We start from the raw sequence: 15,109 nt of genomic DNA, 5'->3' as shown, positions 1-15,109 counted from the left end.
CCGTCACTGTAATAAGTGGTATCTGCTGCCAACTAGGACAAGCATATTCAGATGTCTTCTCCATGCCTTCATATTGTTCCCAATGAGAGAGGACATAAAAGTCTTGGCATCAAACTAGGGTGGCCATTTAGACCAACCGCGCAGTCGATCCCGAAAAGCCCAAAGCGAGCGTTTCAACCTCTTTTCTCATCAACCCGAGTGCACAGCTCTTGAGTTGCCAACCCTCGCAATGTCGACCTCTATTGCATCCGGACTTTTCAAGTCCCTACCCAAGCCGAAATATACTGGCGAGGAGGAAGAGTTGCCACAGCATGCGCAGCCCCGTGGTCCGCGCGTGGTGGGCGCCGACCAGCTTGATGAGACTCAGGTCGTTCTACGGGTGAGTTTTGAAATGTTAACTACAATGCTAGTCTCAATGCTAATCGAGCTGTTTTCAGAGGACCGGACCCCCACCATACGGAAACCGTGCAGGATGGCGACCTCGAGCCCCCGAAGATTTTGGCGACGGCGGCGCGTTCCCTGAGATTCTAGTCGCACAATATCCCCTCGACCTAGGCCGAAAGGGAACGTCATCAACATCGAATGCGCTTGCTGTCCAAGTCGACGCTGAAGGCAAAGTCAAATACGACGCGATCGCCCGCCGCGGACATGGTGACAACCGCACCGTCCATGCATCGTTCAAGGATTTAATCCCGCTCCGACAGCGAGTGGATATGGGAGAGCTATCGCTGGACCGTCCGTCGGAGGAGGAAGTCGAGGCCCAGATGGCAAAGACGAAGGCTGCTTTGGCAACGTTGGTGGAAGGAGCTTCATCTGCCCAAAAGCCGAAGAACGTCAAGGGTGGACAAAGAGCAGAGCCCACTTTTGTTCGCTATACCCCGGCGAACCAGATGGGCAACAACAGCCGCCAGAATGACCGCATTATGAAAATTGTCGAGAGGCAGCAGGATCCTATGGAACCGCCCAAGTTCAAGCACAAGAAGATTCCCCGTGGCCCGCCATCTCCCCCGCCTCCCGTCATGCACTCGCCGCCTCGCAAGCTTACTGCGGAAGACCAAGAAGCTTGGAAGATTCCCCCACCTGTTTCGAACTGGAAGAATCCGAAGGGTTATACCGTGCCCCTGGACAAGCGTTTGGCTGCCGATGGTCGTGGATTGCAAGATGTTTCAATTAACGACAAATTCGCCCAATTTGCGGAAGCCCTGTTCACAGCGGATCGTCACGCCCGCGAGGAGGTACAGCTCCGAGCCTCAATGCAGCAGAAGCTTGCCGAGAAGGAGAAGGCACAGAAGGAGGAGCACCTCAGACAGTTGGCACAGAAGGCTCGGGAGGAACGCGCTGGCCCCAGCCGCCGCGAGGAGCGGGATCGGTCCCGAAGCGCCAGCCGCAGTGCTTCCCCATACTCTTCCCGGTCTGGTACCCCTAGCGAGGACGATGAGGCAGCCCGGGACCGTGAGCAGCAGCGTCGCGAGCGACGACAGGATGCTGAACGACAGCTGCGACAGTCCCGCATGGGTACAGAGCGCCGCATCCAAACCATGGCCCGCGAACAGAACCGTGATATTTCCGAGAAGGTCGCACTTGGTCTGGCGAAGCCCACACAGAGCTCCGAGTCCATGTGGGATTCGCGTCTGTTCAACCAAACCAGTGGCATGCAATCTGGTTTCAACGAAGACAACCCTTACGACAAGCCGCTGTTCGCCGCGCAGGACGCTATCAACAGCATTTACCGCCCACGTGCCCAAGTCGATGCCGACGATGAGGAAGCCGGTGAAGGCGAGATGAACAAGCTGGAGAAGACCAACCGATTCGAGGTCTTGGGACGCGCCAAGGAAGGTTTCCGAGGCGCTGCTGACGCCGAGGTAAGTAACGACACTATTGGGATCTTTAGAAGCAGTACTAATAGGGGTTTCTTTGGTAGGAGCGTCAAGGTCCTGTTCAGTTCGAAAAGGATACTGCCGATCCTTTCGGTATCGATAACATGATTGCCGATGTGACTTCGGGCCAGAAGCGTTATGGAATCCAGGAAGCTGAAGGCGAAGACAGAGGATCCAAGCGCGCTCGGGTCGACGACGACTAAATTTTTCTCCGTTAATCCTTGTTCCATATGTGACTCTATGTTCTCTCTTTGTGATTTCCCTGGGGATCGGAAAAATAACCTCAATGCATTGCGGGCGTTTTTTGCGGTCTGATCTATATCACCATCTTTTTCTCAAAAGGCAAATCGGAATTGGAGCGAATCAGTTGGCTCAAATTTCGATATTCTCATCTACAATGGCTACCAATAAAAAACCTTTTCAACCTCACCGTGGAACTCAGTAGCATGTCATCCGTGTTGTTGTGCAAGGAAACGGGAAATGGTAAGTCATCAAAGTAAAAATGTCAATTTATAGCCATTTCTCAAACAAACTATAGTACCATGTACAGCATCCACACCAAGCCCACTCAGTTCTTCACCTGTGTCATGTTGGGAGACAATACACTCTCCAGCCACTTGTAAGCAACAGGCAGGCTGTGAGGGTATCCCATGTGGACCAGGTTCTCGAAGAACCGGCCCTCCTTAGGACCGCCATGGTTCATAAGAACAATACAGTCTTCAATGGGAACGACACCATCGTTCACACCCTGGAAACCGTCAGCACTCATCTCTTTCCTAGAATCAACACAACGGAGTTCATACATTGAGCAGAAGGAGGCGGCAGTTGTCCTGGTCCATGATGCCAGTCTCAATCAGTGAGAACTTCTTCTGCGCGTTCTTCTTGAACTCGGCGTCGCTGTCATAGCCGTACTTCTCAGCCATGCATGGAGTGAGACTACAAGCAAGTCAGCCTTCAACCCTCAACCTCTACAAGCGACAATCAAACTCACTCAAACGGATACTCATGGTCGTTAGCATGGGCCAGCCACTCAGGGTCGAAAACATAATGCGACCCAGGCCCATGAGCAACAGAACCAGCGAGACGATCACGGTGCATGACAGACGCGCGGATGGCATAGAAACCACCAGCACTAAGACCCCAAGCCGCAACACGGGACATGTCGAACTCAGGTCTCAGAGACATGTAGTCCAACACACTCGACCACAGTCTATCAGGCGACTCCGGATCAGCAGGGTCAGCAGGGCAATCCGCCGTACCGGGGATCTCAACGATAACCGTCGCCCAGCCACGGTTGACAATCTCATGGCTGCGCTGGCTGTTGTCAGGACGGTATCCATCAAGACCGGTCATGAGCAGCACGACCGGCACGGGGTTCTGTGCGCTGGCTTCTTCCGGTACGCGGATGTAGGCTGGGATTTCCCGGCCGCGGTCGTTGCCGGCGTGGTGCGTGTGTGGAATCATCACTTCTTTGAGGACTGGGTTCCACAGTGATGCTGCCTTCATGTAGACCTCCTTCTGGTGGTCGAAGGCCCGGCGCTTGATGGAGGTCTCTGGGCGTGCGTTTGGACTCACGTACGGGAAACGTGAGATTCGCAGGACTACTGCTGCGCGGCGGTAGAGGTCTGCAGCGCGGTCTCGGTGGCCATCGCTTAGGGCTTTGTCTGCTTCTTTTTCCAGAGCTGATGCTGTGGGCAGGAAGACGTTAGTATACGCATCGTCGTTGGCATCGTTGATGTTTTCCTAATCGTTATTGTTAATATTGGGATTAATGAAACGAAGATGAGAGAGTGCTTACAGCAATCAGCTTCTCGAAAATGGGCTCGAAGTCCTCCAGCGATCCATCGTGGAATGGATAGATGGATTTCGTGCACTGGTGTCTATTAGTATCTCGGCTTTTATGCTTCGGAGGGTAAAGACGTACCGGGAATTTCCATTTCATCTCCCACAGGGCCTTCATCGACCCCTGATGGGGGTAGACGGTGTCGAATTTGTCTCCAAGAATCCAGGGGGCCATTTTGATAGTGATACAGTGAAACAAGTGGTGTGTGGTATTGTCTAGATAATAAGTTTTCTTATATTATTACAAGGCGACCCTTGCCCCTATCAACCAACTCCATGTTACCCTGGATCTGCTGGTAATAGACGTCGCCAGATGTTACCCAGCTATATTGTAGTATTAAGGTGATGATCTAGATGCAAACAGCAGGTGAGCAGTCGACGCAATAATCTTGCACGAGGGTTGCTTCGTGGAGTTCCGGATGCGGACGTGGTAAAAGTCGATTTGAGTCAAAAAAATACCGCTCGGATCTTGCAGACATTCGAGCTATGCAATTCACCGTCGTTGCTTGTGGCTTTGATGTTGGTCTCGTGATTCGCTTGCCTAAAGTCACCCGGCGGTTCCTTGGTGAGATCGAACGTTTGATACATGGCGGGTAATATATTTTTGAGTTCGATGCTCATCTAATCCAATTCGGTGAATACAGTATATTTAGACAGAAATGAAGCATGATTGAAATGATTGAAATACTAATCAGCCCAGGCCCTGTATATGGCAGTTCTCAGGGGTTCCAATGAATGACTCTAATCCGAAACAACTCCAAACTCCCAGGTTTTCTCACCTCCTTAGATATTGGCACCTCCATTCAGGGGCAGAATCTGACCTGCAAAGAATTAGCCACGTTCCGGAAGGGATAAAGTAAGCATTCCAATACATACCGTTGATCCATTCTCCAGCGGGACTGGCCAGGAATGCCACAACACGACCAATGTCCGCGGGCACACCACAGCGCTTGAGAGGACTACCATTAGCCAGAGCCTGCTCGATATCCTCAAGAGACGAGTTCTGGTCACAGCCAGGGGCATAGCGCCACGAGTTGCTCAACCACATGTCACTCTTGATGCCGGCTGGAGCAATCGCATTGACGGTGCAACGCTTTTTGCCGAAATCGGCAGCAAAACAGCGAGTGAAACCCTCGATGGCGCTCTTGCTGCCGGCATACAGGGAGTGTCCGGGAACACCCACGCCAGCAGCAATGGACGACATCAGGACAACACGTCCACCGGGCTGGATGTGGTCGTAGGCATTCTTAGCGACGAAGAACTGTGCCCGTGTGTTGAGGTCGAACACGTCGTTGAAGTCCTCCAGCGTGGTGTCAGCCAGAGAAACGAACTTCTCCGTTCCGGCGTTGGAGACCACGATGTCGAGTTGGCCGAAGTGTGCCACGACCTGGCTAAAGAGGTTTCCGATGGAGTCGACGTTCGTCAGGTCAGCCTGGAAGGCTGCACCTTTCACACCCTGTGCCTGGATCTCTTGCACGACCCTGTCGGCGGTTTGGGAGCTGCTGGCGTAGTTGATTGCCACGGATGCGCCCTTCTTCGCCAGCTCCAATGCGATACCGGAGCCGATGCCGCGACCACCACCAGTTACAAGGGCGACCTTGCCGGCGAGCTCAGGCTGAATGGCGCTAGAGTTGAGGGCAACCATTTTGGTGATTTTGATGTTGATAGAGGTAAGGGATGACGGTTGTAGAGGAATGTGTAGAGGGTTGCGACAAGAGTGGGAAGGGTAGTCTAATATTGAATATGATCTTTTGTAGAGACATAGAAGACAAGCCTGGATGGGATCAGTTGCATGGCTTGGTTCCATTCATAGCTCCCTATTGCAGCGAGGTTCTCATTAGTTCCCATTTTGAAGGTAACAATGTCTACAATGGAACTGTTAAAGACCCACACTTATTCTTGCGAGCCATTGAATATTCAATTAGGGGATCAAATGGCTGCTTGCGAACAGTAAGCCCAACTATCTTGGGCTGACCTACTTCCGCATGCGGAAAGCCGTCACTGAAGGTTGGAAGATCCGTCCCCACCATTTATCACACCATGAGTCTACTGTTACATCCCAGTTCCTTATACAGGGGAAATTGGTTGGCGGCGGGCCTGATCCAGGGAGTTCTGGCCCCAGTGCGAATGTTTTTTCGTAGATATACTCGAGCTGCGCGCCTTATAGGATTTCTCAGCTATTGACAATCCTCAAACTGCTATACCATCATGTCGCCCGCCGTTAAGAACACCACTGAGCCGAACTTGGATATCAGCTTCCAGGGTAGGTTCCAATATGCAAATTTCACAATTAAATACTGACATCGACAGACTTCCTCATCCTCTCGAAGCTCGTTTTCGACTGGGCTGACAGCTATGATGCTAAGGTAAATTATGCACATCTAATAGATTCAATACTCCAGATATCTAACATCACCTAGGACTGGGACCGCCTCCGCAGCATCATTGCCCCAACCCTGACAGTCGACTACACCAAGATCGGTCTCAAGAGATGGGACAACATGGCCGCAGATGACTACATGGCGATGATCACACACCCCGGCTTCTTGGGCGACAAGACCATCAAGACCCAGCATCTGCTCGGCCAGACCTGGTGGGAGAAAATCTCCGACACCGAGGTCATCGGTCACCACCAGCTGCGCGCTGCCCACCAGGTTTACGAGACTGCCGAACTTGAGACTGTCAAGCTGCGTGGCCACTCGCATGCCACAAACGAGCACTACTACCGCAAGGTCAATGGTGTGTGGAAGTTTGCTGGACTGAAGCCCAATGTTCGCTGGAATGAGCTGCGTTTCGAGGATGTTTTCAAGGGTCTGGACTAGATGATTTTGCAGATTTAGATTATTGCAATGAATGAAAGATACTACTGTTATCAGAACCAGACATTCCACCTGAGCCTATTCAAGTCAAGCAAAAGTAACATAGCAACCAGGCACAGGTCAGATTGATTCACCAAGGGTAATTTCCAGGATCCCCACACTCCTTACAAGCCGTCACCTTCTCCCATCCTTCGTCATTATAGTCACTATAAGTTTGAGAGACCCCTCCGGGGTAATAACAGCCAAAGTCCTTCTCGTCCAAATAGTAAAAGCCTTCGGTCTCAGATACAGTAGGATGTAGGGGCTGCTCTGGGGGCATGTAGAACGTATCTTCAAGCCCTGAAGTATCCTCTGCTGGTAAATCACTTCCTGTATCGTCAGCATTAGCAGCTCCAGCTACTGCATCTCCAGCCATTGCAGCATCAGCAAACACAGAGGAAAGTTTGGTTTGTGCTTCGGAAAGCTTCAGCTGTTTGATTGCAGTCTCGATGATACCTAGAGATATCTCGGTACTTATTTCAGACCTAGCTTGACCAGCATCTTCTTCTTCAGTGATGATCGAAGGCGGGCTGGTTTTCTTTCCACAAGGGTATGAATCGGGTCGTTCCAAGCGCCATATATCGTCTTTCTTTTCAGCAATGGTAGAAGATGGAATAGCTTTCATGTCCCAGACAGGGGAGGTGGGTCGTTTGAAGCACCATTGATCATCAGCTTCCTTCGCAACAACAGCAGAGGAAAGGGAAGATTCGTTTTCACAGTTGAACGAGGTACGTGTTTTCCACTGGCCCCAATGCTCATTCTTCTCTCGGGCGAAAATCAAAAGCGGGTCACTTTCTTTTACGGAAGAGCGCGAAGCGGGTGATTTCAAGGGCCATAGATCATTGTCCTTCTTCTCAACAACGGAAGAAGAGGGCTCAGCTTTGACTTTCCAGCCAGGGGACGTGGGTCGTTTGGGATTCGATAGATCATCATCTGGCCATTTAAAAACGGGAAAAGAGGAACAATTTTCCGCATCGTGGTTCGACCGGGCTGGTGGTTTCCACTGCAATTGTTGCTCATCCTTCTTTTCTACGATGCTCGAAGACGGGCTAGTTTCCTTTCCATAGGGGCGTGAAGCGAGGGTATTCGAGAGCCATAAATGGTCGTCATTCTTTTCAGCTCCAAAAAAGGACGGCCCCAATTTCTCTTCCCAGGTTGGCGAAGGAGGCCAGATAAATCTATCCTCAGTATCCATACTAGGAAGAGGCTTGGTCCGACATTTAGGTGTAAGGCGTTTTCGGTTGGGCGGAGTAACTTGTTTTTCATAGAGAGAAACTTCGATGTACTTGTTGTGGTGGCATCGAGAGCTTGTAAACCTATATTTTACACGAGGGTATCAGTTTCATGTAAGGTGTAAGCAAAAGAAGGAGTAACTCACAAAGCAACCTGCTTATAATTTCGTTCAATGTACGCAACTGACAAAACCTCCTGGTATGGCTTGTGATTGTCAAGCTTTGGTATAAAGGTCCGAGTAGAAGGGACATTTGCGAAGCCGGGGCGGGCTGTGACTTGGAAGTAACACTCGGCCCCGAATACACCCCTTGGTAAGCTCTTGATGTGCTTGCTTGCGGATGAGGGGTTTCTCGGGGCCTTTCGTGCCCAAACTTCAAAGTCGTAGAGTTCACGGGCGTTGACATGCTTGGATAACGGGAGCTGCATGTCTCGGCAACATATGATGGGACCAGCCATGTTCGCGGTTTGCCGTAGCTCAGAACCCGGCGGTGGTGGCAAGAGAGGTAAGCGAGAGAGGCTGAGCCTCAATATGACAGTATCTTAGACGTAGAAGAGGTCGTCAGGATTTGGTAATAGAACCGATTGGGAATCAGAGGTGTAATTGATACTATCCATGGATAGCCTGTCGATTCATCCATCTACTTATAGATCGGTGACTAGCGATAATAAGATAGGACAGAATGAGAAATTAGTGCATTTATATCAGCAAGGCAGCAACCTGATCATATCCTCAAAAGTTCAGTTCCGTACCCCTGGATGTATTCACTCTCTGTATGACTAAAAGGGCAAGATCCAAACGTCGCAGCTCTCAGACAAACGAAACAAACTGACGTCAGGCTTCCTGCATATATCATGCACGGATCGAAACACCGACTTAAGTCAGAATATACCTAGAACGGGGTCTTAGTACACTAATTAAGGACGTATATCAATCATTTTAGGAAGATTAAAAGACTAAACAGGATAACCCTAAGACGAATAGAGCGAACAAAAACTGAACCATCAGGCTGCCGAGATATCCTGACCATGGATCAATGAACATATATAGGTAAGAATATGATCAAAATGGGGTCTCAGTGCACTAATTAAGAAAGAACATGAACCTAACCAAAAGGTAAGAACCAAACCAAAGCCTGAGAAACCAGGCTATCTACAGATTTCATCCATGGATCAACCAACCTAAATAGGAAAACATATAACCAAAAGAGTGTCTCATTGTTCTAATTAAGAGAGGACACCAACCCATTAGGAAGAAAGGAAAAGTAAAACTAATATACAAGCCATTCCCAACCAGTCTTGGTCTTGTTTATTGAATATGCTCATACTGCTCCCAGTCCTTGAATCCAGCGGGGAGATCATCAGGCCTACAATCACGGTCAGCGATGCGCACATTTGAGTCCTTTTTTGGTATGAAGCCTTACCCAGAATCATGCGTGTGAATGGTATGTCCCCCGTGACTGACGTATCCGTCGTTGTTGTACGGGTGAGGCCAGTGGCCCTTCGTGTCCTCGTTGTGAGCGACGATGGGGTCAGTCGAGAGGTCGTTCGGGTCGCCGATTTGCGCATGGGATTTGTCGTTGTGGGCATTTGGCCAGGGACCCCTACGAAGATGGTTAGGGACTCTTATAATGGCGAGGCTGTCGTTTGGGAATGGTATACTTACTTGGTATCCTGCGAATCGGCAATGACCGGCTCGCCGGGGTAGTGGGAGTGGGTATGGCCGTCTTGGACGTGGCCGTGGTCTGTGTGCGGTAGTGGCCAGGGTCCATTGTGCTCCTCGGAGTGAACCTGCAGCGGCTCGTCGTCGGAATCGGGGTAATAGTCCTCCTCTGGGTAGTACTGAGGGTCAGGAGCTGGCGCCACTGGGACGGGTTCCTGGGGTGCGGGTGATTGAGGCACTGGAGGAGCGGGCTTAGGCGCAGGAGCCTGGGGAGTCGGGGGACGGGTATGGGTTGGCTTGGGCGCGGGGGCCTGAGGAGAAGGAGCCTTGGTAGTGGTGGGCTTTGGCGCGGGGGCCTGAGGAGGAGGAGCCTTGGTCGAGGTGGGCTTGGGAGCAGGGGCCTGAGGAGGAGGAGCCTTGGTAGTGGTGGGCTTGGGAGGGGGTGCAGCCTTCGCATTGCCATGATACAGAGCACCGTCGCTCCCAGGCGTGACCGTATTGTCGAGGCCACTGAGATCGGTTCCATTATTACCAGCAGCATTGCCACTGATAGGAGCGGGATAGGCAGCGCAGACCTCATAGTGGCTCTTGGGAGGAGCATTCTCGGACTGGGGGAAAGTCTCGGGAGCCTCGATGATAGTAGCCATTAGACCGGCCTCAACGTGCCACTCGATGTGGCAATGGAGAAGCCAGACACCGGGGTTGTCAGCGCGGAAACGCAGGACGGCGTGGCCGTTGTTTTGGACCATGATTGTGTCACGCTTGACGGGGGTCCTGGAGACGTTGGAGAACAGACCTCTGTAGGGGCCGCCATTGATGTCTGTGCGCTGCAAGACTTGGAATTGGTGGCCATGCAAATGCCACGGGTGCAGGTTGTTGTGGTGATTGTTGATGACAATTTCTACGATATCGCCGTACTTCACCACGAAGGGATTGACTTGGCCGTAGACAGCGGGGTTGGAGGCGAGTTTGGGACCGATGGTGTTCGCTGTGTACAGGGTTGGGACCTTGGGAGGCATGTAGGTCTGGCCGTTCACTGTGAAACGCTGGACACCGTTGATCTCCCGGCTGCCAGTGTTGAGGATAATCTGTTTGTTCACCGGCTCAAGCAGAGGTTCGTGGTCTGCGGGCACGAAGTCGAGATCGTCGACGAAGTGGAAGTCGGTGCCGAAGACTGGGGGAGCAGGCAGAGGCTTGGCCTCATCGTAGACCAACCAGGCGGTGGCGTTGGGGTTGTATCCAGGGGGAATGGGACGGCCTTCAAAAACGAACATCATGTTCACATCCATGGTATCCCAGATGGCGAAGTTCTTGCTGGTGTCTGGCTTGGTCTTGATCAGGACACTCATGCGCTGTCCATTAGCAACCCGCAGGAACTTCTCTCCAGCAGGGTAGGGGTCGACATAGATACCGTCCACTTCGACAACGGTCATCTCATGGCCATCCAACACCCAGGTGTGGCCGGGCCAGTTTCCAAGAGAGACGATGTGCACCAGGTAAGTCTTGTTGGGTAGGACCTTGATCTTGGTGTTGTTGAACGAGTCATTGATCAAGGCAGAGTCGGGGACAGGCTCCCGGCCTTGGAAGGCTTGCATGTTGGACTCGGACTCATAGCTATTGAGGAGCTCAGGCATCTCCTGGTGGTACCAGTCGCTCAGGGTGATTGTGAACTCGTCATCATAGTGGAAAGGCGCTTTAGGGTCGTGCACAATCAGGGGACCACGGAATCCATCGGGGTACTGAGCCATATTGTGCGAGTGATACCAGTAAGTTCCAGTTTGGTTGATCTATATCATCATTAGCATAATTTCAGTATACAAATAAAAAGCACGTACCTGGAAGTGATATTGCATGTGTGAGCCTGGGGCAATAGGACATTGAGTCACTCCACTGGCTCCATCCATCACACCAGTAGCATACTGGTGGAACCCGTGCCAATGGATACCGGTGGACTCATTTCCAAGTCCGTTGTATACATCGACGATGAGGCGGTCACCCACGTCGACATCGATCTGGGGACAAGGCCATTCGCCGTTGATACCAATGACAGGACGCTCATAACCATCCGGGGAGGCATTGACCCAGGTAACGTTCCAATCGAGGTAGACATCCTTGGCCGCAGCTAGGCCGAGCCATGAGGCCAGCGCAATCAAACCGAATCTGGCCATTTTGAGATTGTTCAAAAGAGTGACAATCGACCCGAATCCGAAGGATAGCGAAATCCTCCAAACGAGTGTATTCGAGGTCGGACAACGATGAACTACAAATTAATAAGAAATAACAAAAACACGCTGGTCGAAGGAAATCCGCGCAGGTCGGTCGGAGTGTTGCTTAAGTTTCAAAAATGGGATTCGCGTCTCTTTAACCCATCGCGACAAAAACAAAGGTACTCTGGTCTCTGGATCTGCACTAGGGGCCTGAGTATGCTGGCCCTTCCGAATTCAGGCTTGCAGGGCCGTCATTGGCAGTGCCTTGATCCAAGAAAAACAAGCCGCACCAGGGGAGCTTCATTTTGGCCTTGGATTACCTTTGTTGTCGAGTGAAGAATGCCCGAAGTGGGACTGGAAGGTGGAATGTGGCCGAGTTTGGAGGTCCCTGAACATCCACGCAAGGGGGTTGCATACTTGACTCAACAGGTCTGTAAACACCCCAGCTTCAAGTCTACCAGAGTATATGAATTGAATCCAATCGCTTGTTTTCATCTGTTTGATTGATGTTTCCTCAATGAAGAAGCCCTAAGTTGTCGAATTATGGATATGAGTTCACCTGTGTAGACTCCGTACATGCAGCATACTCCACCATTAATCCTCCGTGTTGAGATATATATCCACGGTATTTGTCCCTATCTTCGACTGTTAATTTAAATAGGACGTACAAAGCGGGCGCATCGATGTTTCCAATCCGAAGTGCAACGTTGCATAGGAAAAGTTTGACTTGAGTATGGATTTATTTCCTTATCGTCGACATGGTAGTGGCAAATCACCTACCTACATGTACCTACTTAGGTACCGAGGACACGTTTAGGATAGAAAAAGCGGGGGATGTGCAGGAATCGAATCCTGGAAGCAGACAGCTGCAGGTCAGCACGCCTATCACTCTTCAGATGACCTAGCCAGATGACATAGCTGGAGCAAAGTACCCTGCAGGTGCCTTATTTAATACCCGTAGGGCACGGGGATCAGCTCCGGGAGATAGAACAGGCACAATCTATTGATCGACATTGGCCGAACACCATACGGGGGGAGCGATAGGAGAGGCGGAAAACCTCGGGGAGATAAAAGTGGCCCAGGAACCGTGCGTAGCCGTAGCGCCTAGCGCGGGGAGGCTGATAAGCTGTGTGGGTACATGAAGAGATTTGGTAAGTGGGATGATAGGGAATATATAGGCATTTGGTGGTTAGTTGGCAGTTGATGGTTTGGTGGTTTGCAGTTAGTTGGAAATATGAAAAAGAGGGGAATTAGAGGGGTCTCTTTGTGCGTTTTCTGCTTTCGTCATCTCTCACCATCCGACTCTCGCAATTTGACTCATATTGGCGCGCTCTCTACGTGCTTGCAATTACCACTGACGCAATATCTTGCCTCGATCGACTTTGAATAGCATCATTTTGCCGATGGCGTAACCGTTTGTGGGGTGTCCTGAGTCAAATCTCAACTTCAAGCTCAGTCTCAAATCGTTCACCATTCCCTGCACATCTATTGTCTACCGGCAAGCACGGCCTCAAACAGTGCCATGGATCAATCCATGACTCTCATCGATGCCCAGGTGCACTTTCTGGTGAGTCAATCGCATCTCGCAACTGCCATGCCTACTAACCGCATCCCAGGACGAACGCGTAGTACTGGTGCACATCCCACTGGAGCTGTACCCTTACTTTCTCAATGCAGTTCTCAATCTGATCTTCGATGAAGTCCCACCGCTGGAAGATGAAAGTGGGCACGGAGATGATGAGTCTGACGGCCTCGACAATGCCTCAGAAAATGGCTATAAACCACCTGCCTTCATGAATATCTCCATCACGCCCGTCGAGGTCTCGGTCATGTGTCCCAGGCGTCTAGTCGACAAGTACTTTGTTCCGCTCATGGATCAGCTCGACCAACTTGATGGCTCTCTCCGTTCCCACCTGGTCATCAGCGAGAATGACTTCATCGCCATGCAAGTCCTCGGCGAAGGCCTCGAAGCCAGCAGGCGGGTTCTCGAATTAACCACTCCCCTCGCCCTGGCAGGAATGTATGTATATTCCGTACCATCTATCACGTACATACTAATGCCACGCAGCTCCATCTTTTTTATCTCCACCTATTTCTCCGACTACATAGTAGTCCCAAGCCAAAGCAAAACAAGTGTCATGTCAGCTCTCGAAGCCCGCGGCTTCCAATTCGACAACGCAAGCGCAGCCTTTATCAACAATCCCCTCAGCCCAACAACAGAAAGACGCCTCAGCGATCTAATCCCACCAAACACCCCACCACCTTCAACCCTATCCGAACTTCAAACCCGCACCTTTGACAGTCTCCGCAAACGCCAGATCTCCCCTTACGTAGACGAGACCCTCCGTCTAGTTCAGTGCGCTGCTCACCACCAATACCACAGCGAAGACAGCTCAATGTCCATCCTCCGCGACGCTCTCACAACAGTCCTCCTCATCGACGAGCCGCGCTTCCTCTCTCTAACCCTAGCAGCTCTCGACCCAGCCGCCTCCCTCCTCCTAGAGAAGCGCCTCCTCCCCCGCTTCGCCCTCCGATCTTCTTCCCATGGAAACTACGAAGACGGCTCCGGCCTTCTCCTAGGCTCAAAAGAAGACTACCTGATCCCAATCACTCTGGACTTACGAGATCTCCCCCTGGAAGCATCAGGAATAGTCTGCGGCGTAGCCGGCCGCCTGGCCGAAGCAGCACAAAGCCCCCGCCCCTCAACCTCAACAGCCATCTCCAGTGCCGTCGGCAGTAACGCAAGCAGCATCATCGGCTCAGTGCCCAGACTCTTCGATACATTCGGCACCCGTCTAGACGCCCTCTCGATGTCAGAGAAAAAGTCCCCCACGCCTTCTTCGGCGCCACCGCATAATCTCCATCCTCTCCCGATGTCAGCCCATCACCTCCAGCCAGATCTGGACCCTGTCGCTGATGCCGTGGAGATTAGTTTCTTGTCAACTGCACGCGCGGGTACCATTATTGTTGGTGAAGATGAGCTGAAACGGGCTATTGATGCTCTTGAGGCGGAGAAGGAGCCCAAGTTTTTGGATCTGCAGCTTGAGTCGCAGACTCCGCCGGATAGTCCACCACAGCAGCGGGTTTGAGTTGCTGGCTTGAATGGGGAGGGTGTGGTGATGATTTCTTGCCTGTGCGTCTTGGATATCAGTTACGAGTTATGGCTTCATGTGGATCTGGACTAAAAGTGTTGATTTTTCCGTTCCTCTTGTTTTCTTATCTTCTCGGGGCTGTTTTATTATTGTATGAATAATACCTAAGTACTTGATTTCCTCTGCCACATCTCGGCGTTCCCTTTCCGTTTTAGTGCTTAGGCCTCGCCGCTGACCATTTAAGCTCGGCGACGGATAGGGGTACCTAAATGAAACAGAAAACTTGAATTGGGAGACACTGATGAATTGACTCATCAACATGGGGCGAAACTTCTGTGTT

At 51.4% G+C, this 15,109-nt stretch overlaps 7 protein-coding genes across 7 annotated transcripts; 3 read left to right on the top strand and 4 right to left on the bottom strand.

The window, feature by feature from the left end:
- Positions 1-229: 229 nt before the first annotated feature.
- PENARI_c002G03690 (SKIP/SNW domain-containing protein) lies at positions 230-2,080 on the top strand (the record flags this gene model as incomplete). Its single annotated transcript, XM_022627382.1, has 3 exons — positions 230-379; positions 438-1,862; positions 1,922-2,080. The coding sequence occupies 3 exons, from the start codon at positions 230-232 to the stop codon at positions 2,078-2,080; spliced, it is 1,734 nt and encodes a 577-aa protein (XP_022492768.1).
- Positions 2,081-2,445: 365 nt separating this feature from the next.
- On the bottom strand, positions 2,446-3,894 carry ayg1 (heptaketide hydrolyase ayg1; the record flags this gene model as incomplete). Its single annotated transcript, XM_022627184.1, has 5 exons — positions 2,446-2,625; positions 2,681-2,813; positions 2,869-3,620; positions 3,676-3,750; positions 3,802-3,894. 5 exons carry the CDS (start codon positions 3,892-3,894, stop codon positions 2,446-2,448), a joined length of 1,233 nt encoding a protein of 410 aa, XP_022492230.1.
- A 608-nt stretch (positions 3,895-4,502) lies between these two features.
- arp2 (hydroxynaphthalene reductase arp2) lies at positions 4,503-5,364 on the bottom strand (the record flags this gene model as incomplete). The annotated part of the gene is made up of 2 exons (XM_022627958.1): positions 4,503-4,540; positions 4,596-5,364. The coding sequence occupies 2 exons, from the start codon at positions 5,362-5,364 to the stop codon at positions 4,503-4,505; spliced, it is 807 nt and encodes a 268-aa protein (XP_022492763.1).
- Positions 5,365-5,927: 563 nt separating this feature from the next.
- On the top strand, positions 5,928-6,541 carry arp1 (scytalone dehydratase arp1; the record flags this gene model as incomplete). Its single annotated transcript, XM_022627715.1, has 3 exons — positions 5,928-5,982; positions 6,030-6,085; positions 6,140-6,541. 3 exons carry the CDS (start codon positions 5,928-5,930, stop codon positions 6,539-6,541), a joined length of 513 nt encoding a protein of 170 aa, XP_022492907.1.
- A 127-nt stretch (positions 6,542-6,668) lies between these two features.
- PENARI_c002G04932 (uncharacterized protein) lies at positions 6,669-8,266 on the bottom strand (the record flags this gene model as incomplete). The annotated part of the gene is made up of 2 exons (XM_022627473.1): positions 6,669-7,893; positions 7,956-8,266. 2 exons carry the CDS (start codon positions 8,264-8,266, stop codon positions 6,669-6,671), a joined length of 1,536 nt encoding a protein of 511 aa, XP_022492557.1.
- Positions 8,267-9,116: 850 nt separating this feature from the next.
- abr1 (multicopper oxidase abr1) lies at positions 9,117-11,638 on the bottom strand (the record flags this gene model as incomplete). Its single annotated transcript, XM_022627468.1, has 4 exons — positions 9,117-9,174; positions 9,232-9,411; positions 9,474-11,257; positions 11,306-11,638. The coding sequence occupies 4 exons, from the start codon at positions 11,636-11,638 to the stop codon at positions 9,117-9,119; spliced, it is 2,355 nt and encodes a 784-aa protein (XP_022492469.1).
- A 1,573-nt stretch (positions 11,639-13,211) lies between these two features.
- On the top strand, positions 13,212-14,766 carry PENARI_c002G10450 (ACT domain-containing protein; the record flags this gene model as incomplete). Its single annotated transcript, XM_022627851.1, has 3 exons — positions 13,212-13,244; positions 13,294-13,697; positions 13,746-14,766. The coding sequence occupies 3 exons, from the start codon at positions 13,212-13,214 to the stop codon at positions 14,764-14,766; spliced, it is 1,458 nt and encodes a 485-aa protein (XP_022492673.1).
- Positions 14,767-15,109: the final 343 nt, after the last annotated feature.

This window comes from Penicillium arizonense, assembly GCF_001773325.1.
Source record: "Penicillium arizonense strain CBS 141311 chromosome Unknown PENARI_contig002, whole genome shotgun sequence".
Lineage (NCBI taxonomy): Eukaryota > Fungi > Ascomycota > Eurotiomycetes > Eurotiales > Aspergillaceae > Penicillium > Penicillium arizonense.
This window is presented reverse-complemented; position numbering and strand designations above follow the sequence as displayed.